The 24,180-nt window shown below is 47.5% G+C and overlaps 1 protein-coding gene across 2 annotated transcripts in view; it reads right to left on the bottom strand.

Moving 5' to 3' along the window:
* The window catches only part of CASS4 (Cas scaffold protein family member 4), a 31,492-nt gene extending 13,833 nt beyond the window's left edge, over nt 1-17,659 (bottom strand). For both annotated transcript variants that reach the window (XM_070421383.1, XM_070421381.1), the window contains exon 1: nt 17,580-17,659. In XM_070421383.1, coding sequence (XP_070277484.1) covers nt 17,580-17,615 — 36 coding nt within the window. In that variant the 5' untranslated portion in view covers nt 17,616-17,659. The remainder of the gene's footprint in view (nt 1-17,579) is intronic.
* Between the last annotated feature and the right edge of the window lie 6,521 nt (nt 17,660-24,180).

Consider the following 24,180-nt stretch of genomic DNA (forward strand, 5'->3'; position numbering starts at 1 on the left):
TATGCCCTCATGGCCCTGGCTTATTTGTGGTGACCATGACCCTGGCAATTACATAGCTGAGTGACTTCCCGCTGTGTGTCCTTGAGCAAATTGGCTACTCTCTTTGGGCCTCAGTTTCCTTGTCTGTGGAATGGGAATAACAGTAACTATCTTACCCTGTGGTGTTTTGTGAGAATTAAATGGGTTGATGTGTATAAAGCTCATTGCAGTGCAAGTACTTAGGAAGTGCGCAGTAAAGCTTGCCTGTTACTGTCATAATTATTACATCATTCTTTGTCTGGTTCTTGTTATTTTTCTCCTGAATTGGACTGGAAGTCCCATGTCTGCTGGGCCCATATCTCGCTTATTTGCTGCTCTTGTCCCCAGAGGCAAGCCTGGGCCGGTGCATAGGGAGATGCTAAAAAAAAGTTCATTAATGAATGAATGATGAAACTAGGACTCAGCGGGGTAGTGACTTGTCCTTGGTGACACAGCCAGGATGCAATCCAGTCTGTTTCCCTAATTCTCAGACCTGATGTTTCCATAAGCTACACACTCCTAACAAAATGAAAAAAATCACCTTGTTGCCACAGCAGCGATGGCTAAGCTCCCTTCTCCTTAGAACTTTGTGCTGTAATTAAATGAAGGTAGTTTGTTTCTTTGGGGTTAATATAATCATTCCTTATTTATCAATGCATGTTTATTCTAGGAGAATTAGGATATATAGGTCCCAGCGCACAGTAGGTGCTCGATGGCTACCTGGTGCGTTGATGGGTGGAAAAGGGTGAGTCATGTGATGCCCCAAAGTCAGGTCTTTGGAGGGAAAGTGACACATGGCACCAGATGACAGCTCTTATTTCTGTGGAGAGGAGGGAAGCAGGACGCTGTCCGTGACACTTGGCCTTCCCTCCAGGTGGCCTTCAGTGACAACGGCCACTGCGATGTCCAGAAGATGGGCCTCAGCCTGGCTAGTCCCCACACTCAGCTCCTGTCCCTCGAATGCGCTGTGAGCAGGTTTCAAGGGAGCGTGGGGCTCCGCTTAAAGACTCCAGCAGAGACGAAGCATTTAGAGGGAACAGGGCCTTCGAATCATATCAAGAGTATGGGTTAGCCCTAACCAGTTTGGCTCAGTGGATAGAGCATCGGCCTGTGGACTGAAGGGTCCCAGGTTCGATTCCGGCCAAGGGCATGTACCTGGGTTGCGGGCACATCCCCAGTGGGGGGTGTGCAAGAGGCAGCTGATCCATGTTTCTCTCTCATCAATGTTTCTAACTCTCTATCCCTCTCCCTTCCTCTCTGTGAAAAATCAATAAAATATATTAAAAACAAAAGAGTATGGGTTAGAGTTCAAGACAAGTGAAGTTACATGCTACTTTACAATTTTTTTCAATGAAATAGGCAAATACTTTGTGTTTGGTAGGAGAAGATATCCTGGAAGATTATGGTTTATTACCTTGTCAGACTTTAACCAAATTTGTACGTAGCCCTGCAACTCTATCCTAAAGTTCCTTTATTAACTGCCTACAGACACCGAGACCCTCGATGCTCTTTGACCCGGTTTTCACATTTGTCTGGTTCCCTCGTTAATCAGTTAAACAAAATCTTTGACATGAGTTCATTTTCTATTTGTACAAGAGTTGCGATTTTACCTTTTGGAAAATTACACATTGCCCACATTGGGTAGAAAGGGAACACAAAAGCACAGTTTCCTAACTCCCATGAGTACATAGCACAGCCCACGCTCTGTGATGCGCTCGCAGGCGTCTGTGTGCCTTCAGGCGGAGCCGAGGCTGCGAGGCACAGGTGCTCGGAAGCGTGCGGCCTGGCATCGGCCTGGCATCGGCTTCGCTGGCGGGTTTGCCTGTTGTGAAAGGCAGGGGTGCTTTTCCAGAGAACAATGGGCTTGTGCGGTCACCCACCCTGTGGGCACCCACAGCTGTCTAAGACAGGCAGCAACAGTCTTATTCTGGAGACACAGTAGACTTTGCACCTTCAACCTGCTGTCTTAAGAGCAGCCCACGCCTTGAGAATGTAAACTCCCAGCGAAGGAAAACCCTGAAAAGCTGCAGTAACGTGATTCCTTCTGGTATGGTATTTTCCTACAACTGGTAGGGACTGCCTCTGGACACCTAATGCAATCAATGAATGTCTCAGAGTTTTAATAACAAAGACCATCAAACTTTATGTTACAAAGCAAAGAATTAAACACATGTGAGAAGTCCTGGGGTGTTACCTAGAAAGAGGAGATAACAGTGGATTCGATTGAGTGGGGACCTGTTTTGTGTTGGGTACATGGAAGTCATTAGACCCATTAATCCTCAGAAGCCTCCGAGGTAGGTTCTCTTAGCTCCATTTTACAGATGAGAAAACTGAGGATCAAATGACTTGTCTATGGTGACTCGGACTCTGCTCTCCTCACATACATTACTGCATCCTTCCCCTGATAATCCATGCTCCAGACACCAGCCAGGATGATATTTTATGACATATACTAGAGGCCCAGTGCATGAAATTCATGCACGGTGGGTCCCTAGGCCTGGCCAGGAATCAGGGCCAATGAGGTTCCCCGCCTCCCTGCCTCCGCCCCTCCTCCTTCCCTCATCTCCTGCATCTGCTGCCACCTACTTCTGGTTCCCTGTCCCAACATGGGGCCCAGCCCCGATTGGGCGATCAGGACCTGCTGTCTTGGGGGAGGGACCGGGAGGTTGGCCAGCAGCCCCCACTGGCAATTGGGGCCTGTGGGCTGGGGGCAGCTCCTGCATTGAGCATCTGCCCCCTGGTGGTCAGTGCGCATCATAGTGACCGGTTGTTCCAGTCATTCCGGTCGTTCTGTTGTAACGGTCCCTTAGGCTTTTATATCTATAATAATAAAAGCATAATATGCTAATTAGACTGGACGTCCTTCTGGACGACCTTCCGGACGAAGCTGGGGCTGCGAGGAAAGCTCGGGTCCCAGGTGCCAGAGGGAAGCTGGTGCCGGCAGCCGGGGGAAGGAAGGCCTACTGTTATGGGCCTCTAGTATATAGATAACAGCGGTTGACTTCTTGTTTAAAAACCTTCAATTGCTTAGAACAAAACCTAAACTCCCCACCTGATTGCCCTGCCTGGCCCGCTACTCCTGTTAATTTCCCTCCAGCCACATTGCTTTCTTACTTTGCTCAGACACACCGGTAAGCTTGTGTCCACCTCAGGACCTTTGTTCCTGCTACTCTTTCTGCCCAGAACTATTTCCTTCAGATCTTTGCATGACTAGCTCCTCCTCCGGATCTCAGCTCAGGAGTTGCCTCCTGCAGAGGCCATCCCTGACCACCACAAGGCTACACTCCTCCTCCCCATCCTCACGGGACTGAGAGCTGGTAATTCTCTAGGCCAGCAGTGTGGGATGAACAAGAAAAGAGCAGCAAACATTGTCCTCTGTATGGACAACACATGGACGCAATCGACAAGCCTCGGCAAATGAACCTCCTAACAATCACAATTGCCTCTGTATTTTTCAATAAGGTGTTAATTTGGAAACATTTGTATAAATATTTGAGATGAAAAATGATATATATTTATATTCTTATTCCCTGTGGACGCACACCTAGTTAGATTCTGGGTACCATGGAAGAAACCTTCTTAACCAATTTCCCCCCAAAAGGGCATTTCCTCCAAATGCCCACTTCATACGACAGCTGGGGGAGGAGAAAGGAAGATGAATAAACACGTGGAAGGCAGAAGGGGAGGGAGCTTAGGGAAACAAAGGCAAAGAAGAGGCTCCCTGTTCTCATGGGGATGCTCACCTCCCCAGGGAGGCCTTCACACACCTGCCGGATGCAATGTGCTCACCTCTGCTGAATCAGCGATCAGCTCTGGGGGTAATGAGCTATACTTGGAGAATCCTGGGATCCATTCATCCATTCATTCACGCATTCATTCATTCATCAAGATCATATTGAGCAGCTACTCTGTACCCACTGCTGTGCTGGAGATATGGTGGTGAACAAAACGGTTCCTGATCTCACCCCAATGCCCATTCCAGTGGAGGACACTCACTCCAATAAAAAATAAATACACTGGCAAAGCAGAAATACTGTAGATACAGTTCACCCTTGAACAATGTAGGGGTCAGGGTGCCCACCCCGTTAAAATTCCACACATAACTTTTAACTCCCCCAAAAGTTAACTACTAATAGCCTACTGTTGAGCAGAAGAAGCGTTTCTAACAGTCAATGAACACATATTTTTTATATTGTGTATATTATGCAGTGTTCTTATAACAAAGTAAGCTGCGGAAAAGAAACTGTTTTTGAGAAAACACTGGTCCATTATTCATTGAAAAGAATCTGCACATAAGTGGATGCCAACTGTATAGGGCTTCTACTTCTCATAAGAGCAATGAAAGAAAATACGAGAAGCTATGAGAAACTGTGGGTGCAGTTGGGAAGTGATGATGAGCGAGGGCTTAGAGAGAGTTCCCTGGGAATGGGGCCGTGGAAGTGGGAACTGGGGGTGAGTAGGAACTTGATCAAGGGTGGGAGAGAGAGGAAATGTGGAAGAGCGGAGTGAGTGTGAGTGTGTTTGAAGTGGGCAGCGGGGAGTTAAAGGAACTGAAAGATGAGCAGGCTGCTGCAGAGACGTTCACGGGGACCTGGGGCTCGATTTCTGTGTTGGCTGCTGTTTATATCTGGCTGCTGGCACGGGGTCAGGGGGAAGTCAGGGCGAGTCAGGGCCCGGTTGAGGGCCATGCCCAGGGCTCAGCTGAGGGTGGATTCAGGGTGGCTGTTGGGAGGAGGTGGTGAAAGTTGCACGTGACCTTGGAGGTGAGTCTTGTGAGATGGGCAGGGTGAAACAGGAGGAGAAACTCACAGGGGATCCGACAAGGAGGAAGCAGAGAGACAGGGTCTCTACTCTGTCTTCCGAGGTGGCTCACCCACCCGCAGCCGCTGCTGGGTCGTGTCCAGGACCACAGGCTGCTCCCAGGCCGAGGCTCAGTCTGTCCTCTCCTGCTGCTTCCCTCTGTCCCTCCTGGGGTCAGATCAGCCCCCGGCCCAGGCCCGCTGCTCCCTCTTTTCACAGTGCTCCCCTTCCGACCCTGCACTCCTCAGATCAAAGGCTGCTGCCGGGGATAGGAGCATGGACATCCTCAGATGGTTCCCATCATCACCAAATGCTATCATTTCTGTGGTCACAGCTCCCAGCAGGAAGCAGTCAATGACAAGCCCCCCAGACAAGAGACCGTGGGGAGTGGAGGGCCCTGCGCGCTACATCATGGAACCCCAATGTTAACCAGATGGACATTTTCCTTCTATTAAAATCCCTTGAAAAAGTCCGTGTTAGGCATTTTAACTTCCTTCTCACAGATTCCATGACTGACTTGCAAGAATTTCTTGTCCGTCTCAGGGGAAGGCGGCAGAAGTGTTCACATTCCCCAGGAGGGCCTCGGGAGAGTAGCTATAGACAAATCACAACTTCTTAAACGCACACTCTGCAGCTAGTTCAAATCCTCCGCCGCCTGGAACTGTGAACCCCGCAAGTCCCCCAGGCAGCCTTTGCTTTGAGATCAGTGAACTAATCGCGATGTATTTTTCTTCCCAGGGCGGCTGGGCCAGCCTGGGAAGCCCAGGAGTCGGTGCAGAAGCCAGAAAGCTCTCTGATCATCTGTGAAGACAGCCTTCTCCCCTGGAATGTGCTGGGATGCGTTTCATGTTATGAAAATACAAGGGCAGGCTCGGAAAGATCAAAGCACACAGAATGCTGCAATGTGCTGGCTTGTGAATGTTTCCTTTTTTTAAAAGCTCATCATATTTTAAAAAGAAAAAAAAAAGAAGTTCCAAGAACATAAGAAAAATTCCCTCACCATCTCCATTTTCCCACCCACATTTTCCAAAAAGGGGAAGGAAGACAGAGGAAGGACAGCTCAGAGGAAGACACAGAGAATCTACACAATTTCGAAGGGTAGCAGTGTTCTGTGAAGTAACCTGGGGAAAGTGGAGAGCGCGGTAGACACTTACTAAGGAGTCTCAGCAAAGACCTGGGAAGGATCTGGGCTTTGCAAACCCCACACACTAAAGACTTCTTAGCTACCTACTGTCGGTGTCAGCTGGATTATTTTCCTATAAATTAATCCAAGAGCAATTACATCCTCTCTAGCCTTTCGGATGGATATTAGTCAGGCACCGTGTAGTTTTGTTGCTGACTATTTAGCCGATGCCTTGTTAATAAGGAGGCCTTGCAGTTTAGACTCAGTCAGGGATTGCGATCATTAGCATTGATCATCTCACTTGAGATTCACTGTCCCTTGAAGCAGGTACTGATACTAATATCCTATTTAAGAGGTGAGGAAGCTAGCACAGGGGAGTGGGGGGAGAGTAAGTACCCCGAGGTTGCTCAGAGAGAAAGGGACAGAACCAGGATTGGAACATGGGCCGTTCTGACTCCAGAGTCGGCTTTTAGCCTACAAATCAGTGTTTAGACTCCACTGCAGATGGTAACGGATGAGTGCATGACAGGGTGTGCCACTGGAGAGAGGGATGGCAAGTGGCTAAAACATTTTAGCTCACTTGGTTCAGCTGTGGGTTTATTTACCAGAATTTAATTCTGCACCAAAATTCAGGAAATAACCTAAATGAAAAATGATATATTTGTATAATGGAATACTATACAGCCATGAAAAAAGGAACAAGGTAGGGTTTTCATGAGCGGACCTAGAACAATGTAAAAATAGAGTATTCACTTAAAAAAAAGCAAGATGAGAAACTGTGCGTATTGTACGCCTTCATTTGTGCTTTTATGAATGTAGCATCTTTCTGGACGGTTTACATAAGCCACTGGTTCTCCCCCATTGGCCGGGGAACCAGAGCCCAGGACACTAGAGATTTGGGATTAAAGGAAAACATGCATTCAGTCTGTGTTCACTGGTGCAGTTTAAATTGTGTAAACCACGTGCATGTGTTTTGCTTTTTCAATATAAAAATCTAGTTTTTAATAAGGATGCTTTCCTGTTGGAAAAACACAGCTTCCGCGTTGGTGACCTGAAGCTCTGAGGGGTCACTGTCGCTTATACCCAACCCACTCCCAGACTCGACAGACGGGAACCCGAGTTCCCGGCCAGTCTTAACCTTGGCCGAGAGCACTTGGCACACAGAGGCACCTCGCACCTGGGAAACCCTCTTGAACTTCAGGGCAACTCACACCACGGACACAGCTCCCCTGGCCCCACCGCCAATCCCGCCACGGGAGATGCTGAGAAGTGCTCTCGCGCACGGCTTTTCAGAATCTGCTGACCTTGTGTGTTCCTCACTCCAGATCCTCCAGAGCAGGGCCCGCCTGAGGCACACAGAGAAGGCAGCAGCGAGGGCCAACGGCCGCAGGAGGGAGATTCAGCAGGGGCTCCCTGCAGGCGCCCTGGGAACCACAGGAGCTGGACATTGGCTGAAGGTCCAGGCCAACAGGAGGCGCGCTGCCCTTCCCACCGCCATGCCGCCTCCCTTTGGCCAGCTGCACAGTGATCTGGGTCCTGCACAAACAGCGGACCAGACAAGAGGGCCTCCTCTGCGGGGACATGCTGCCAACATGGGAAATTAGGCGCAGGGCACCAGAGCTGTGTCGCACGTGGGTGACATGGGGGGAGGCAGCGGGCGTGACCCGTTGCTCCTTTCCTTGCATGTGGGTGTTGTGAGGTCTGCGGGTGAGATGGCAATACCACACGACCTGCCACCTCCTCTCCCTTCTCGCCTCGTCTATCGCTCATCTTCTCTCTTTCTCTCCATCTCACCGTCTTCCTTCTGCCCCTCCCCCTCCCTTCCCTCCTCCTAAACCGTCTCCCTCTGACACAGTGTCCAAGAAAGAAGCGTGACCTTGACTTGACTTGTTTTCCTTGTGATTGCAGCTTTCCATAGTAACGTTTAAAGTAGAATTCCACAAGTGACAGGAGCCACGTCGCTTCAGACAGCAGCATGGTGTGTCTCATTGTCACAATGGGCCCTGAGGTTTGCAAATCTATTAAGTGACTTCCCTCAGGTGTGTCAGGCTGATGGGCAGAGGGAATCCGTGTGCAGGGCTGTGGCCTTGACACAGTCCTCCCCTCCTTACCACCCCCCCCTCCCCCATCTGCGCTTCATTCTCACAAAGTTTTTATAATGAGGTGACAGCTAATAAGTTCTTGTATCATCTTCCAACATAAGAAGAGCTGCTACTCTTGGAGCTGTTTTGAAACAACTGAGCAGAGATTTACATGAGAGACGCTGAGAGAAAACTGCTGTGGTTTTTCGGCCGACCCTGATTTGCCAGAGACGCTGGGAACACCGAATTCTCCTTTTGGAAAAGTGGAAACATTTTAGAACGAGAGGCTCCAGAGTGTGCAGGAAACGGTCGAAGTCATGGAGCTGAAATGCCCTTTCCCCAATTACTTTTATATGTAAAGTAACATTTAAGCTAAAAGAGAAAAACGTAACTGAGTAGAATATAACTTTTTAAACATAATATAAATTCTCTCTTTTTCATTTCAGAACCTGGAACATTAACAACTTTCAATTATTGCCACTGGTGTGAAATAATTTTGAAACATCTTAACCTACTACTTCCATAAACTTAAGGGGAAAAATCAAGAAATACCAAATAATGGGCTTCTTCCCACCGCTAACTCAGAGTCCCAAGCAGGAAGTGGATGCCAGAGGAGAGAAACTCAGATACTCACATTCACCTTCATCCTTTAAAGAAATTATTCGTAAAGGTGATTGCTCCATGACCTGGGAAACTCCGGCGGAGTCACTCTGGCAGGGGCACCTCCTGTGGCAGCTGTGCGGGAATGCTGGGAGGCCCAGGGCTAAAACACTTGTGCTCAAGTGCGATTCTCTGCAGCTGTCCTTACGGGCATCTGGGCAGAAGCCAGCGGCCACAGGGAGGGATGGGGTCGGTTCATAACACACTCCCTGGACGTTTCCGACCGCCCCCACGCCTCCCCTCCATCCGGGTACAAATGGCCACTGAGGCAAATTTGTCTACAGGCACTGGGGACAAAGAAGTGAATAAACCTGGAGAACTTGGAAATGAGATGCGATCCGAGAGAAAAAGAAAAATGTGAACACCTCTACAGGTGACCCTGGATTCCGAGAACAAGCACAACACTTAACTGATTTCTCCACCCTCACTTTGCACGGGGACCCCTCCTGGATTCGTGCTGGTGGTTCCGGTGAAAGGCCCCGCATTGAGGGACTTCCGCAGCCACAGAAAGCGCTGCCCACTCGCAAAACTTTGAGGAAGAGGCTATGGCCAGAAAAATTCCCAAGCCACCCACTGGCAATGAGCCGTGTTCTTCCCTGATGCCTCAACACTGCGGTTTTCCAGCAGGTTTGGGTCTTGACCAGATCATCTTGTTGGAATGAACACCCTCCTCCGGTTCGTGGGGAGCTTGAGGAAATGCGCCGTCAGGGCCTCAGAGATTCCATGGTCGCTTGCTAACCCCACTGCGTGTCTGACAATGTGCGCTGGGGCGACGGGGTGAGCCAGGGGCTTGATCTAAGCTCAGGACTGAGGTGACGCCACAGGAGAGATGGCCCGGGCCTTGATTGAGGTTTCTGGATGTGGCCCATGGTGGCCCATGTTCTACTAAACCGTCTTCTGCAGCCAGCAGTGCCCTGGATCCCAGAGTGTCTCCCCACCACCGCCTCCCCCAGGTCCACTCCTCGCAGCCACAGTCGAGTGCCTGGGTCGCTGTTTAAGATACTTGGTTGGAAAGAGGAGGTGCAGGCAGTGCTGCAGGAGAGCGAGGCCAGTGGTTGAGGATTCGGTCTTTGCTTGTGAGAAACTCATGGAGGGAGGAGGGCGAGTAACCGTTTCCTCCTCTGAAAGTGAGGCAGCGTCCAGGGTACCATCCAGCTGCAGCTGCCGACATTCTATGTTTCCCTTCTTACTCTCGTCTCTCCATTCTCGAAAGCCATCAGAGGGATTAAAGAAAGTCTCAGGTAGGCCCTTCTCCTCCCTCATTTCCTTTCCCTCCTTCTCTCTTTTTTTGAAGGGAAAGGAGAGGAAAGGCATGGAGACAATAGAAAGTGCTGTGTGTTACTGGATTGGTCGTAAACAATTATACCAATGCCACCTAGGAGAAAGCTTTGTCTAACACTGTTTTTTTGGTGTAAATCCTCACTGAGCCGAGGATATGTCTCCATTGATTTTTAGAGAGAGTAGAAGGAGGGGAAGAGACAGAGAAAGAGAAACGTACATGTGAGAGAGACACATCAATTGGTTGCCTCCCACACATGCTCTGGCCACGGCCAGGGATCAAGCCTGCAGCCGAGGTATATACCCTTGACCGCAATGGAATCGGGACCCTTCAGTCTGTAGGCTGTGACGCTCTATCCACTGAGCCTAATTGGCCATGGCTAAGACTGTGTTTTTTCAACTTCATGCATCTTTAACTACACCCATGTGCCATCTGTACATTTTTTAAACTTAAAATATTAAATTAAGCTAATAAAAACAACACATGCCCCCGAAGCAGTGTTCTGTATGAAACTGCAGGTCTGCTGAGTTGTTCTGGCTTTTTCTAATGGGAATGAGAATACATAACTGACCATCTGGCCGGGTGGCTCAGTGGGTTGGAATGTCGTCCCATGCACCGAAGGGTTGTGGGTTTGATTCCCAGTCAGGACACATACCCAGGTTTCAGGTTCGATCCCCCATTGGGGCACGTGCGAGAGGCAACATAGATGTCTCTCACCTCCATGTTTCGGTCTCTCCCTCCCTTTCCCTTCCTCTCTCTCTAGAATCAATAGAGAAGCACATCCTCAGGTGAGGATTTTTAAGTAGTAAAATACATAACTAACCTTAACAACTGTTCTACCTGTCCGGGTACCGCACCCAAAGTCACCCTGCGTGTCCCCGTCAGGTGTGATTTTTCCATCTGATTGGGTAGGAGGAATCTGAAGCCACTTCAGGAATTGCAGAGAGAGGAATGAAGGCCCAGCTTGCATACAGAATCCTCTCTCCCCCGGGGTCATTTTTAGGGGCACCGGGCAAGCGAGGGGCCACACTGGTATTAAGCTCCATTCTGTTGGCATGAATTTATTCCAGCTCACTGGGCTAATTTGTCTTGTCAGTGGTGCCTCACCTGGACGCAGCAGGAGGTTAGAGAGCACCTGTGAGCCAACTGGCCCTGCCGCCTCCAGTCGCTGAGCCCTCGCTTTGGGAACAGGGTGCAGTAGAGAAGCAGCTAGACATACTCTGCTAGTAACAGACTTCTGCGCCCTTCCAGGCGAGTTTAAATTCTGACCTGAGAGAACATTGCACAAGGCACATCTTCCTTTCTAATATGACCAAGAGAGAGGGGCCACTGCTTCCTTTCCTTCGGAAGACATATCCTTGGCCAGTAGTTAAACAAAAGCTGCTCTCGACTCTCAGGAGCAGCAACAGTAAAGAGAGGAGCTCAGTGATGTTGGCTAACATACAGCTGGAGGAGGGAGCTGCGGATGAGCCGTGGGCTCCGCTGTGAGGAACTCCTCAGGGTCCCTGTGGGCTGCGCGGAGGAGGGGAGGGCTAAGGGCCTGCGAGCCTCCAGGCAGAGGCCCCAGGACCGGAGGACACCGTACTCTGACCGTGTGTACCAACAGCCTCTTCCATCCAGCCAACAAGCGGCTCATGAGCAATGCATTTGGAAATGGTTCCTAAAATGTTCGCTTCCCCTTTCTGCACCTCGGGCTGGAGCCTAGAATCTCACTGGTGGCGCCCTCTGTTCGCAGCCTCCCACTTTCCTCCGCAGTTATTTCCTCTCCAGGCCGCGGTCATTTCCACCCTTAGTCATCACAGTTCCAAAATGACCAGCTACGTTTCTGTGGTCACTTCCCTGTTTCCATGATCCTGGGGGCGACGTTCCTTTGAAGAGTTTGCAGCAGACTTAACTCTTGGGGTGGGATGGTGCTCTTTTAGCTTTTTTTTTTTTTTTTTAAAGAGTGAGCTCTCGAGTATATACAGTGTTAAGAGAATAAAGGTTATTATGGGGGGAAGAATAATGGGCTGTAAGGGACACTTTACTAACTCTCATGACAAGTTATTAAGTGCTGAGAGGGTGAGACTCCTTTGTCCTCTGTGGCATTAAGAACGGTGCCTGGGCCCTAGCTGGTTTGGCTCAGTGGATAGAACATCAGCCTGTGGACTGAAGGGTCCCAGGTTTGATTTCAGTGAAGGGCACATGCCCGGGTTGCAGGCTCGACCCCCAGTGTGGGGCGTGTAGGAGGCAGCTGATCAATGATGCTCTCTAATCATTGATATTTCTCTCTCTTCCTTTCCCTTCCTCTCTGAAATCAATAAAAAATATCTTAGAAAAGAAAAAGAAGAACAGTGCCTGGCACGGGGTAGGCCCTCACTATCTGCGGAAGGAATGAAAGGCATATTGTCTTAACAGAAACAGAAATAAGGTAGGTGGTGGTGGGGGCGGGGTGGGCAGGAAGGGGAACAGTTTCTAAAAAATAAAATAAAAAGGTGGCTAGCACACGTTGTTAAATACATGCTATTTACACCTTCCTTTACTATTGTTTCTGCTCGCATCTCCTGACCAGCTCAAACACCAAACGTTTTATTTTTTTTCAAAAGAGAGAGCAAAGGGTTCTTCTCCGTGTCCATTGAACACAGCCTGGGACCACCCACAATGGACAAGGAAGGCACCTGCACGCCTCCTGATCCCCGTCCTGCTTCTGCTCTTCCCCGCCCACAGCCCTCTGGTTGCATAGCAGCCTGAGTAAGCGCTCACAAACACAAATCAGATCATGTCATCTCCTGCTTTAAATAGACCGGTGGCTTCCTTTGCAATTAGAATGCACTTCTGAGTTCTTACAAGGCTGACTCTGCTTGCTCGAGACCTCATTTCTGGCCATTCTCTCCCCCTTGTACTCTGCTCGAACGACACTGACCTTGTTATGGATACTCTACTCTGCTGAATCCGCTCCTGCCTGAGGCCTTTGCATTTGCTGTTCCCTCTACTTGCTCCTTTCCCATCACTCAGGTCTCCAGAGAAGCCCTTTTCTGTCCATTACTTTATCAGATCACCTTGTTTTATTTTCTTTAAGGCGTTTCTCACCACCTGAAATCATTGTGCCCATTTAGTCTTTCATTGACTTTATATGTCCCCACTGAATGTCTGCTCTGTGTTGGTCACCCAAACCTCCAAGCCCAATAACTATGTGTGAGTGATGGTTATAACGGACAGCGAGTTGTGTTTTCTAGCTGGGTATTATGCCTGGGATATTCTGCCTTGGGAAGTGGATGAAGGGATGAAGCCATAGGTCCTCATGACCTTGACTTCAATTGCAAAAGCTCAAATCCAAGGCCACATCTGACCATGGGGGAAGGAAGGGGCCTTTTCTCAGAAATCTAGGCTCCGTGGAAGTTCAGGCTGGGGCCAGGTAGGGTCAGAGGGCTGAGAGTCATGGATGACGACTAATAACTAGGAAGTTCCCGCCTCTGGACGGGCTGTGTCAGAAGGGGCTCCATCTGTACTTCCGGTAACAGTGATGGCGAACCTTTTGAGCTCGGCGTATCAGCATTTTGAAAAACCCTAACTTAACTCTGGTGCCATGTCACATATAGAAATTTTTTGATATTTGCAACCATAGTAAAACAAAGACTTATATTTTTGATATTTATTTTATATATTTAAATGCCATTTAATAAAGAAAAATCAACCAAAAAAATGAGTTTGCGTGTCACCTGACACGCGTGTCATAGGTTCGCCATCACTGTCCTATAACCTCCCATTTATTCACACACAACCCAACGCAAGGTGCTTACTGAGTACCTACTATGTGCAGACACTGCTCTAGGCACTGAGATTCAGCACTGACCAGGAAAGCCCAGCGTCCCTCATGGAGCTGACCTTCCAGAAGGGAGACAAATTCAGATCCTGATGAGTGAAGACAAGACGGCGGGCGAGAGAGGAGCACTCCATGCAGGGCCTTGTGGGCCAGGGTGAGTTAGTTTTCTGTGCACGGTCCCACGGACCCTTCTTGGACAAAGACTGACTTTAAAATGTTTTGCTTACCATCTCGGAGCTGCTATAGGTCAAGGGGAGCCTGACAGGGCTCCTCCTCACAGATGAAGCACCTCAGTAATCGTCCTTCTAGTCCTGGACATTTGCCCCAGTGAGATAAGATGTCTGTGCATAAAGATCAAGATTGCCTCTAATGGGGTGTGTGTGTGGACACACACACACACACACACACACACACACTCAGACAAAAATAAGTCACTTTTCCAATGACCAAAAATCCAAAACAAGGACTAACATACAATAAAGTCACTCATTCACCTTGTGTTTTAGACCTAATTTTGTAGCATTTCTGCATTGGCGTTGAACAGGGAAGCCATCAGCTACAGTCCAACAAGCCTGTGAGCGACAGGTGAGATTTACCCCCTGGCCACGTGTAATGATGCCTATCTTAGTTGCAACCATACCGTTGAGGCCGGCGTTTCCTGTCACTAACATCATGTCTACTCTTCCATTTTCCCCTTGTTTTTTATAATACAACTAGGGGAAAATATAATTAAAGTCAATTCTACAAATCTGCTCCACACTAAGGTGAAAGCTCTGCCGACGTGGAACTGTTGGTTGGCAACAGCAACATCAGGGAACAGCTGAAACGGCAGTCGTTGCCACCATCTGGTGCACGCAGCCCAGTCAGGATCAGAAGGGCCATCTGGCTGCCCCAGGATGCAAGTGAGGGTTGCTGTAAAGCCCAAGGCATCACTTCCATAGGACAGCCCTTTTAAGTACTGCATTACCATATAAACAACAACTGAACAAGTCAGGCATTAAAATTAATCAGGTGGCCTGGGCGGTGTGGCTCAGTGATTGAGAATCGACCCATAAACCAAAAGGTCACAGTTCGATTCCTGGTCAGGGCATATGCTTGGGTTGTGGGCTCGATCCCCAGTAGGGGGATTGGCAAATCAATGTGCAGGAGGCAGCTGATCAATGATTCTCTCTCATCATTGATGTTTCTATCTCTCCCTCTCCCTTCCTCTCTCTAAATTAATAAAAAAAAACATATTAAAAAGGAAAACTAACGAAATGGATCAATGGTTAACATGAATGCAACTCTAACATGCACTTTCATTGCAAAAGGCAAGAAGCTCAACCCTTTTCAGTAACTGCTCATGTCTGTGAAAAGCCTTTAGAGATATATTATCTTCTCTGTGCTTTGACAGTTGTATAGGTGCACCCAGGAAACTGTTCCCTGAGTGTGTCCCTGGACTAGGATCAAGACTCCACCATTGGGTGGAGTAGCCGGCATGGGCTGAGACGTTATGCATCTAAGAAAGACATGGGTTGGCCACTATGACCTGTCAATCAAATCTGGAAGACTGATCTGAGAGTGAAGAATGAGTTTATATTTTTAAAGTGTTTGTTGTGAAAACAAAGGAGAAAATGCAACAGAGATTGTAGGTGGCCCACAAAGCATAAAATACCATCTGGGTCATTAGGAAAAGTTTGCCAGCTGCTGGTCTGAGGGTCGGGAGAGAGTGAGCTGGTTAAGAGCCGAGTTCTGGGTTCAGTCTGCCTGGGTCTGACTCCTGGCATTCCACTCACTAGCGTGTGGCCTTGGCAAGTCAATGAACCCTACTTTCCTCATCTGTAAAATGGGGTTAAGAATAACACCTCTGCTTCCTGAAGATGCGAGGATGTAATGGAACATGCAGCAGGCCTGGGGGATGGACAGCCAGAAAGTGACAGTTATTATTATCTCTATAATATTCATAATAGGGCTTTATGGCGATGCTGGGAGCATCAAATATAAGTTATATGCACACATACATGTTAATTACAAATTACAACGTGTTATAGAGATTAGCTAGGCAGAATAGGTGGCACATAAGAAATCTAAATCATAAAACATCTGGGATAGTAAAAAAAATTGATGTTATGAAAAAAATAAAAAGCAGTGGGTTATTCTTGATTAAGGATGACAGAGAGCTGACAAACAACACAGCATGTGGTCTTGGAAAAACACACACACAAACAAATAACAGTCAAAAAAGCCAGAAAGGGTATTTTTTGGAAAATGTGAATGTGGGCTGAGTGTTAGGATGGCATTATTAATTCGATGGTAATTTGTCTTGGATGTGACACTGATATTGGAGTTGTGTAGGAGACTGTCCTTGTTTTTAGCGGATGTGGGGAAGTGTCATTATAGGTGCAACTTGTTTTCAAATGGTTGACAATAACTGTGTGCCAGTATCTAAACATCTATATATATAAAAGCCTAACATGCAAAGTGTCCCCTTGGGAGTTTGACCAACCGGAAGTTCAATCACTCGCTTGCTATGATGTGCACTGACCATCAGGGGGTGGCACGGAATGAAGGAAGGCCCCGGCCAGCAGCCAGCAGACACTAGGGACACTACCCGTGCACGAATTTCATGCACTGGGCCTCTAGTATAAAATAAATGCTGGAATCGGTGAATCTCAGTCAAGGAGATGAGATTATAATAATATAAATTATTAATAATATAAAATAAAATAAATGCTGGAATCAGTGAATCTCAGTCAAGGATATGAGATTATAATAATAATATGAATTATTAATAATATAAATAATAATAATATAAATTATTATTTTCCCCATGATTAAAATATTTTCTTTTTCTCATATAGTTTATTGATATTTTACAGAGAGGAAGGGAGAGGGATAGAGAGTTAGAAACATCGATGAGAGAGAAACATCAATCAGCTGCCTCCTGCACACCTCCCACTGAGGATGTGCCCGCAACCAAGGTACATGCCCTTGTCTGGAATCAAACCTGGGACCTTTCAGTCCGCAGGCCGACGCTCTATCCACTGAGCCAAACTGGTTAGGGCTTAAAATTTTTCAAAGAAAATAGTTGTGTACAATATTCTAGCTAAGATATTTACACATGACCTACATAAAAGAGGATGTCATGCATTACTCAACTATACATTCCACTAATGACACCTAGTTATTAGAATAATAAGTAACATATACTTAATTCATATAAGAAGACTCCCCACTTAATGTTCCATTTCCTTATTTTCTTGTTCTACTTATATTTTTTAAAGGTGTAGCAAAGTAACCCTTGAGCTTCACTTTCCTTGTATCTGAGCAAGCTTATTTTTTTTGTAGTCATTTCTACTCCCTAAATAGTGACTCTTTTTTGATTCAAGTCCCAGCCTGGAGCTCCGCTCACACACATCAATACCAAAGTTAACGTGAAGGTAGCAGGGGGAGCACCCACGGTGACTGCCCAGGTGTGGGGCAGGAGCGCAGGATCCTCAGGACACTTGGGAGTGACACTGAGTGTGCTCAGGGTCCCGAGAAAGGAGAGGTCGGGGTGAGCTGAGGTCTCACTCGCTCAAGAAGTTTGTTAGAAGGTGAACGGACACAAAGGGATAGACTGTGTTACCAACCCCAGAAGCTGGTTTCTGCTAGAAAGTACGTAATTTTCATCCGAGTCAAACTGGTAAGGAGCTTGAAGTACTTTCTACACTTAAACTGACATGAAACCTTCCCATCTCAAACTTACATGTTACTGGTACACATTAAACTCAGAACAAAAACTGGTCGCTGCCGGTTGTTTGCCCCCTGCCCGTTCAGAAGGGCCCCATCACTCACCTTGGGCGCCCCATCCATGCCGCTCGCTCCTCTCATGTTGGGTGAAACAGTCGCTCTGAGCGCCACGGCTAATACTGCCCGCTCCGGAGGCGGGTTACGCAATGTCACTGCATGCTCTGAGCAGGTTCTCAGAAATGGAATTCTGTGGAGCTGACAGCACGGGAAATTGTCAAGCAGACTCTTCCAGTAGCCCCCTTTCTGGAAAGCAGGCGAAGAGAAAGATGAAAGGGTGAAGGAGGGGGGACCAGAAATCCTGGCCACACTCGGTCCTCAGTGCCTGAACGGCTCACTTCGCTTATAAATAGAGATTGTCATACATTTGCTGTGTGAAACCACAAAAGAAAAAACCCACCAACACTCTTCTGCTTTGTAGGTGGAAGTTCCTACTTTGAAAAGCTCAGAGTGTGAGCGCATAGAATGCTCATCCCTCGAACACTGTGGATCAGCCCACACCAAGCAGACCAAGCTCTTTTCTCGGATTAGAGGACACGGGCCCAACCTTCTGAGAGCGGTCCGTGTTCCCCCTCCCTGCCCCTAACACTGTCCTGTGACGGCCAGGAGAAAACAAGTCCGGGGACGGCCCTAAAGGACCTTGTCTCCGCGGCTCTCCCCACTCGGGACCACGCTTCTCCCTGCCCTGACCCCATGCCCACCTCCTGGTCTTTGCACCCAACACTGGATGGTCACCTTTCCTGGGTGCTGACTGCACCTGGCTATGCTGAGCCCATAGCAATAGAATTATATTGTCTGTTAAGTCCCACCAACCCACCCTTCCACCTCCAACGAGCCGCCTCTCTGCTCCCTTCCGGTGATGATACTCACTGGCTTGTGGGCTGCTTGCCCAGTATGCAGTCCCCACAAGTCTGAGCACCCGGAAGGAGCTGCCACGAAAATAGCGGACCGACTTCTGGCGGAGACAATCCATATTTTAAATTGTTATCGTTGTTGAAAGTTCACTTCCTGGACCAAGTAACTGATGTGTTGCTGACGGGAGCTGACAACAAGGAAGGAACAGTGACCCTACAGAATGAAGGGAGATGGGCAGGCTGAAGCGGAGGTGGGTGGAGAGGGCAGAGATGGGAGAAGGGGGGTCATTTCGGAAAGGCTGCAGGAGGGAGGCAATGTGAGAAGCCAGGCGGGCAGGTCGGTTCAGAGGCAGAGCTTGTGCCTGGTTGGGACACCATTAACATGCAAACTGGGGAAAATGATGGAATTAGCAAGTTCCATTTAAGGAAAACAAGCAGACTCATCTGAAAGAGCAGTGAGTCATAAAGGCTGAGGTTATGACAGTGGGGACTAGCGGAAGTTCTTTGATCCTACTAGTCTTACAGATAAGAGCATTAGAATAGCAGAATATCATACTGCAATGTGTGTGGCTGGTGACACTTGCAGGGCAAGGGCACCCGAAACAGCCGATGTTTTGGATTAAATGTTGGTGCGTCTTCTTCGGCCTCCTTCTTCTGGCTCTGTCAGGGGCTGGGGTGGGGGTGGGGAGGGGGGCACAGGCAGTGTTGAGGGGGAAGATGCAGCTGAGCCCTCCAGCCAGTGGAGGTTCAGGTTTCTGGTGGGAATCCATGAATCCTACACTTGATGCTTCCCTGCATATATGGGGGAAAATTCCAGAATGGAAGGGCTCAGTCCAAATGTCCCTTATCTACAACTCACTATTTTCTAAAACAAAAGTCACACATTCCTCACACTTGGGGAGAGAGCGGGAGATAGAGATTTGGCCAAAAATACCCAAACTGGTTTCTTTAATAAATAAACTGCAAAGAAGGAAAAAAGACAGAGGTGGAATCTGAAGATTAAGAGACTTAAAAGACACATCAACTCGCAATCTATGGGCCTTATTTGGATTCTAATTCGAAACAAATCATTGATAAGGAAATTTGAACACTGGTACTAGATATGTGATATTAGGTAACTGATGTTACTATTTTAAGGTGTAATGATGCTAGAAATTGTGCTTAAAAAGGCTTATCTCTAAGATAGATACTGAAATACTTATAGAGAAAGTATTTCTGAAATTGGCTTCAAAATAATTCAAGAAAGGAGAAGTGAATAGAGGTATAGGTAAAACAAGATTGGCAATGAGCTGAAAATTGGGGAGTCTGAGTGATGGGTATATGGGGATTCATTGTTCTATACTGTTGACATTCAATTAAAATAACTGCTTTATTAAGATATAATTCACATACCACAAATTCACCTTTTAAGAGAGTACAATTCAGTATTTTTTTTTTTAGTATATTCACAGAGTTGTGCAACCATCACCACTATCCAATTTCAGAACATCACCCCCAAAAGAAACCTCATACCCCTTAGCAGTCACTCCTCATTCTCCTCTCCCCCAGCCCCTGGCAACCACTGCTTCTATTGTATTATAGAACTTTTGTATATATTTGGAAAAAGTATAAAAGGATAGACAAATGTGCTCAAGACCACACGGTAAAGTGACAGAGATAAAATCTGAACCCAAGGCTCCGGGGAAAGAAAAAGGTCCACTTCAACCCATGCAAGTTCTCATGGTCCCCATCACCTTAGCAAATTCCTGATACTAGCTCTTCCCCAAACTGAAGAGCTGACCCAAGTTCACCAAACAGATCAGAATGCTCCAATTTGCATGCCTTTTCTTAGGAAAAACCACCTTGACCAAAAAGCAAAACCAAGACACAAAATAATAGGATTTGGCCCTGAAATTAAACTAACCCCTGCACAGAAACTATGCAGTAGTTTGTGAACGAGAGGGGCTTGACGTCTCAACTGGATATTTGGTCCCTGGCATTTTTCAGAATGAAAGGCCTTACACATTTTGCTGTAATCCACTCGTATTTACTTGTTAAGGCAAGTGAGTCTGTGTGTGTTCAAATATTGCGAGAGCTGATCATTCTAGGAAGTTGGCCGGCTCTCGCAATATCCTGCTAACTCAAGGCTGAAACAGCTCGAGTTCAAGAGAACCAAGTAGGTGAGACTCCAATGAGGTAATTATTTCCCCTCTTGACAAATTTGCCACTGAGAACAGGATTTGGGATTAATTTTTCTTTTCTGAACCTAGTGAATCTGATCACTTCCATAGCTCAGCAAATGTGCAGGAAGACTGCTTTTATTTACAGAACTTGCTTTTAAATGCTTCCCACTGCTCTCATGTGGACCTGCAACTTTCAAGCCCCTGGAGCAGTGGCCGTGAGACACTGGGCACTCGATACCTGCTTATTACTTTTTAAAATTTTTATTGATGTCAGAGAGGGAGGATAGAAACATCAATGATGAGAATCATTGATTAGCTGCCTCCTTCACGCCTCCTACTGGGGATCGAGCCTACAACTTGGGAATGTGCTCTGACTTGGGAATCAAACCATGACCTCCTGGTTCATAGATCAACCACTGAGCCACACCAGCTGGGCTCAATACTGCTTATTAAAATACAGCGGACACCAGCATTAAAGACGTGGTAGGAAACGCCAGACTGCATTGCTTTGAAACCATCTGATTAGCTGGCAGATTTGAACCTTGTGAAGGTAAATAAAAAATGGTTCTTTTGGTCAAAGTAGAATTGCATAAGCTGCCAACAAATTCCCCTACCTCCCTTAGTGTAGGGATGAAACAGGATGGCTGAGACCCCATAGCTACCATAATTACTAGTGGTAACTCACTGTACTAGCCTGAATTTTGATTCCAAGGTTGAGAGGGAAAAGGAATCAGAGCAAGACTTGGAACAAAAAGCAAAGGGATTGCTGTGGGTGTGCAGTGGTCATGGGACTGGGGGAAAGGCTGAACGTCAGTGGGGAATGAGGAAAAGCAGGACAGAAAGTGTTGCCAGAGGCAAGCAGTCCTGCCGGTGGAGGGAGGGGGAGGGGCAGCTTCGCCTGAGGGCGCAGGGAAAGGGGCTGCAGGACAGGCACTGGCCAAGGAGCAAGAGGCAAAGGATAAAAGCTGCAGAAACAGGGCGAAAGTATGAAGTGTGAAAGCTACAGGAACGAAATGTTTCCTAACAGCTGTTTGGGTTGTTCCAACCTGCTTGGTCACTTCTGAAGTCTCTTGATCCTTGGTCCCCTCTTGATTCCTTGTTGTGGTTCTTCAAACATACTCCTCTCTTGTGCATCTGATAATCAGTCTTCCCAAGTCTGACTGGTTTCTAGTTTCTACTGATTCTAATCACAGTGCCGTTTCTCCAACTGTTCATGGATTGTGGCCTCGTGAGTCTTAGAGCTTTATTGGGAGGCTTGAGGCCTGGGGTTCAATGTGTTCTTCCAGAGAATCTGTGCTGGCTTCTGTCGGGTACCTGAGGCCACTGTCAACTAGGGTTGCCTAAAATTCCTGGCTTGTGTTTCTCCCAGTCACACAGGTCGTGTGAATTGTTCCAGCCTTTTTGGACCAACAGCTTGTGGACATGATTCTCCAAGAAGACCCTGCCCTGTGCCAACTCCTCACCCCTCCCTGCAAACCTAGGCACGTGCAGTCTCAGAGGGACCCTCCTTCTCCCAGGCAGGGTTTTTGTCAAGTTCTCCCTTTTGCTGAGGGGGGCACCTTTTGGGTTCTGGGCTTTCTTTCTGGGTCTTGATCAAAGTTCCCACCCTGTGAAAACTCAGAGCTCAGAAATTAGGCTAGGAGGGATTAATACATGTCCTTGGTGTAACTGACAGATAGCTGTCCTGTTAACCTCCTGGATTTATGCATTCTGGTTGTTTTTGCCCCAGGAATCCCTTATTTTCTTGCTAGCTCAGCTATCTATTTATAGCTTAAAAATAAACTCTGTCCAGGTTTGTTCCAAAAAAGTTCTCAGAGCGTCTGTCTGCCATATTTTCAGGGACATAAGTCTCCCCCTCAAAGTACATGCCTTCCCTCTCCCCATCTGTTTATGTCATGACTAGAGGCCTGGTGCACGAGATTCATGCATCGGTAGGGTCCCTAGGCCTGGCCAGCTATCAGGGCTGATCAGGTTCCCCGCCTCCCTCCTTCCCTCGCTCCCTCAGCACCCCACCACCACCACCCACTGCTGGTCTCCCACTGTGTTCCGGGCTGCCCCCGGTGGTCAGTGCATGTCAGTGAGTGAGCGATCAAACTCCCGTTCTCCCCATCGAATTCCCAAGGGGACACTTTGCATGTTAGCCTTTTATATAACTAGAGGCCCGGTGCACAAAAATTCATGCACTTGAGCGGGGGGTGGGTTGGCGGGAGTCCCTAAGCCCAGCCTGCGCCCTCTCACAGTCCAGGACCGCTTGGGGGATGTCCGCCTGCTGGCTTAGGCCCACTTCCTGCCAGAGGGATGTCTGACTGCCTAAGCCAGGAGTCAGACATCACTCTCATAGTCCAGGAGCCCTTGCTCCTTACCGCCCGCCTGCTTGCTGCTCCTTAGTGCTGCCTCAGAGGTGGGAGAGGCTCCTGCCACTGCCGCTGCACTTGCCCGGCTTCTGGTTGAGTGGCGCTCCCCCTGTAGGAGTGCACTGACCACCGGGGGCAGCTCCTGCATTGAGCATCTGCCCCCTGATGGTCAGTGTGTGTCATAGCAACTGGTTGTTCCGCTGTTTGGTCGATTTGCATATTACCCTTTTATTATATAGAATAATTGAAGATGTGTTTATAAAAGAAGCTTCCCTGACTCAAGTGCACGCTGAGGATGGTTCTGATGAAGCTCTTTCATCACAGAAAAGGAAGCTGAGGTCTTGAAGAGGAAAGGCTGCCTTCCTGTCTATCTCCCCTCCCTCCCCAGGCTACCCTCCTACCTAGCACGTCACCGCCCCCCCTCCCCCCAACAAGGGAAACCAATGCTTAAGGCAAAAGGCAGGTTTTTCTGAATAAATGGAACTATACCCAAGTTTTTAAATTCATAGAGTAGAAGAGCAAAGATACACAGCTAAAGGTGATTAAACTACAAAAACCTGACTTCCAGAACAAAGCACTAAAGTGTGAAAAGTAACAGTTAAGTCATAATTATAAAAACATTGAAAGCAAGCAAGCTCCAAAACAATGAACTAGCTTTAAATTATCATTATATACAAAATGTTTATTTTAGAAATCACATATCTTTAAAAAATAACATAGTTTTAAATTTTTATCCTGACTGGGTATTATTCACCATTTGAATGCCAGGGTGGTGTGGTACAATTAATTATGTGCAGATACCAAGTTCATGAAATACTCATGGCATTTATACCAGTTCAAAACATTAAGGTAATTTTTTAAAGAAAAAATAACAAAACCACAAAACCCTATGTTAGAACGTTCATTTTGGAAACACACAAAAGTATCTTGATCTTGTAAACAGAAGTCCTGAAACTACAGATCCCATTGCTGAGACTATTCCAAAAACTGGAAAAAGTAGGTATTAGTATCTTAACTAATGAACAGTTAAAGGATCCAGCGGGACTTACATGCAGAGTGTAGAGTGGGCATCCCAGGGCGTGTGCCAGAGCAGAACAATGCGGAAACGCCAACCTCTCCTTTAGTTCCACAGTTTGGAAGAAAAAGAAAAGCCAGAAAAAGAAGTGGGAAGCCATGTTTGGTAATTTTTTTGGTAGAACTGGTTATCTTTGTTTCTAGTCAACTGGTTTCTTTTAATCTTACAAAAGCAGCACCCTTTGATGTCCTAGTTCAAATACCA

The sequence above is a fragment of the Myotis yumanensis genome, unplaced genomic scaffold, assembly GCF_028538775.1.
Source record: "Myotis yumanensis isolate MYYU_CA2020_CCGP unplaced genomic scaffold, mMyoYum1.0.hap1 SCAF_7, whole genome shotgun sequence".
In the NCBI taxonomy this organism is placed as follows: Eukaryota; Metazoa; Chordata; class Mammalia; order Chiroptera; family Vespertilionidae; genus Myotis; species Myotis yumanensis.